The sequence below is a fragment of the Chiloscyllium plagiosum genome, unplaced genomic scaffold, assembly GCF_037043375.1.
Source record: "Chiloscyllium plagiosum isolate Xiang-an unplaced genomic scaffold, Cpla_swu_hap1 HiC_scaffold_14, whole genome shotgun sequence".
NCBI classification, from domain to species: Eukaryota; Metazoa; Chordata; class Chondrichthyes; order Orectolobiformes; family Hemiscylliidae; genus Chiloscyllium; species Chiloscyllium plagiosum.
The window spans coordinates 6,223,876-6,226,628 of record NW_028270152.1 but is presented as its reverse complement, the minus strand read 5'-3'; the positions used below and the strand labels follow the sequence as shown (position 1 = coordinate 6,226,628).

Genomic DNA, 2,753 nt, shown 5'->3' with positions numbered 1-2,753 from the left:
TTGGGGAGGGGGGGGGGGGGGGAAGGAAGTCTCGGCTAAGACTGAGCATCCCTTAATCAAGGCCGTGGGTTCTTAGAGCACGTTTCTTACACAAAAAAACCACACCATTGGCTCGGGAACGCTTTAGGACGCCCTGAGATATTAAGAAAATGCACATCTTTACCGTTGTTTCTCGGTTCAGCCCTGTGGCCTTCGCTGAGCGATCCGCCTGTTTCCCCCGTCAATCCCCACCACAAATGAAACAATAAATCAAAGGCATCGCATTTTACAAATTTTATTTCCATTAGCCCCTTCCCCCCCCAACAAATAAAAGTTCAAAAACACTGGATGCGTTTAAAGTGCTAAAAACTACAGATACAACAAACATCTCCGACCCCACAGGATGAGGATCCATTCAACATTTCAGCCAGAAAGCGAAGTTATTTCCTCGGCCGGATTGCGAATTAAAATAAAATCAATAAAGAGGGGAAAAAAATCTCAATAATACATAATCACTGAAAAAAAACACTAGCTGGCTCACGGCTTCGGGAGGGTTTCAGGAGAATGGAAACAAAGCAAAACAAAAATCACAACACAGTTACAATCCAAAATGCAAAATCCCAGCTCTCCGGAGACGACACGGCGCCTTGTTAAAACCTAAACAACAGACCCGAGCTATTTCCCGCGGAATCCCCAAAATTACACACAGTCAGAAACTGAACATACAAGCAAACACAGACGAAGTGGCTATCCAACAAGCGGAGTCCGTCAAGCGAGAGCGGAATTTCCTGACTATCAGTCTTTTTAACGACGGTTTACGGCCGGACAGTTCCTCGATCCCAAACTCTTGCGATCGGCTACAGTGTGACAGTGAAATAAAAAGGAGACCAAAGACTGGATCCATGACGAATTGATTGCAATTTTTACATCCCCCAATAATACCCCCAGCCGAAACAAAAATCAGAAATTGCTCAAAAACCATTCGCAAAGCAAGTGCGCATTGCCTCATTTTTTAGAAGTCTGAGTCTTTTTCGGTAACAGCACGGCCTGGATGTTGGGGAGGACGCCTCCCTGAGCGATGGTCACCCCTCCCAGCAGCTTGTTGAGCTCCTCATCGTTCCTGATGGCCAGCTGCAAGTGACGGGGAATGATCCTGGTCTTCTTGTTGTCCCGGGCCGCATTACCGGCCAACTCCAGGATCTCAGCCGACAGGTACTCGAGGACGGCGGCCAGGTAGACCGGCGCCCCGGCTCCGACCCTCTCGGCGTAGTTGCCTTTCCGCAGCAGGCGGTGGACGCGGCCGACTGGGAACTGCAAGCCGGCCCGAGAAGATCGGGACTTGGCCTTAGCCCGTGCTTTGCCGCCGGTCTTACCTCGCCCAGACATCGGGATAGAACAGAGAGGGCCGCGCTGCTACAATGTAACTGTACCCGGTAACAATGTAACTGTACTCGGTAACAATGTAACCGCGAAGGAAAGAACGTGCTAGCGACTGGAAACAATGTAACCGCCCGAGACGGTCAGTCACTGCTCGTCAGTTTCAGCGACAATGTAGCAAATAAGATGCTGAGCTTCTAGAACCCGCATGGACCCCGCCCCCCTTCGCGTCACCCACCCTCACGTCACACGCCCCGTAGCCATTGGTCAGACCCTGCTTACCGAGCTCTCTCATTGGAACAGCTTTGGATCCTTCATTTGCATATCGCTGCATACACAAACGCTCCACCGGATTGGGGGAAGCCAGAGCAGGGGGTGGGGGCTTCTCCATCCCCACCAGCTGCTCACCCGGGGATCTGAAGACAAAACCACCCCCTCCCCCTCCCCCTCTCCCTTTCCCCCCCACTCCCCGCCTCTCCCCCCTCTCTCCCCCTCCTCCCCCCCCACACCTACCCCCCATCTGCCTCCCCTTTCTTTCCTTTCCTGTCTTTCCCCCCCGTCATTTTCTCTCTCTCTCTCTCCCCCCCGTCATTTTCTCTCTCTCTCTCCCCCTTCTCCTTTTCTATCACTCTCCCCCTCTCCCTCCTTTCTCTCTCTCATTCTCTGTCTCCCTTTTCTCTTTCTCTTCCCCCCTTTTTCTCTCTCATCCCTCCTCTCTCTCTCTCCCTCCCCTCCTATTCTTCCTCTCTCTCCTTTTTTCTCTCTCTCCCTTTTCTCTCTCTCTCTCCCTTTTCTCACTCCTTTTTTCTCTGTCTCTATCTCTCTCCCTCTCCCCCCTCCCTCTCTTTCTCTCCTGCTGGAGATCACAGCAGATCTTAGAATCGCTACAGTGTGAAAACAGGCCACTTAGCCCAACAGGTCCCTGCACCTTCCATCTCACCTCCGTCCAAGGCCCCAAACAATCATTCCAAATCTGACAAAGATTCACCTGCACCTCTTCTAACTTAGTCTTTTGTATCTGTTACTCCTAATGTGGTCTCTTTTACATCGGAGCGACCAAGCGCAGACTCTGGGACAGGTTCTCATGCTTCAACCAACACTACCACCTGGTTGCCAGCCATTTCAACTCCCCCTCCCACTCCCCTGGCAACATTGCCCATCCTGGACCTCCTTCACCATAAAAATGAAACCATACGCAAACTGGACGAACAACATCCTATAATCTGTCTTGGGAGCCCACAACCCACTGGCCTCAACATAGAGTTCACCAGCTTCAAAATCTCCCCATCCCCGCCTTCCTGACCAGCCTTGACTTGTCCACCTTCCTATTCACCTATCCGCAGTAGCCCTGCCCACTGACCAATCACGATGATCTCCTACCTGCATCCATCTATCAC

General features: G+C 51.7%; 1 protein-coding gene across 1 annotated transcript; it reads right to left on the bottom strand.

The window, feature by feature from the left end:
- Positions 1-258: 258 nt before the first annotated feature.
- LOC122558794 (histone H2A) lies at positions 259-1,523 on the bottom strand. Its single transcript, XM_043707573.2, has one exon. The coding sequence runs from the start codon at positions 1,363-1,365 to the stop codon at positions 985-987; it is 381 nt and encodes a 126-aa protein (XP_043563508.1). The 5' UTR covers positions 1,366-1,523; the 3' UTR covers positions 259-984.
- Positions 1,524-2,753: the final 1,230 nt, after the last annotated feature.

Coding starts and splice junctions, on each gene's coding strand:
- LOC122558794 (XM_043707573.2), bottom strand. CDS start 1,365: ATGTCTGGGCGAGGTAAGACCGGCGGCAAAGCACGGGCTAAGGCCAAG.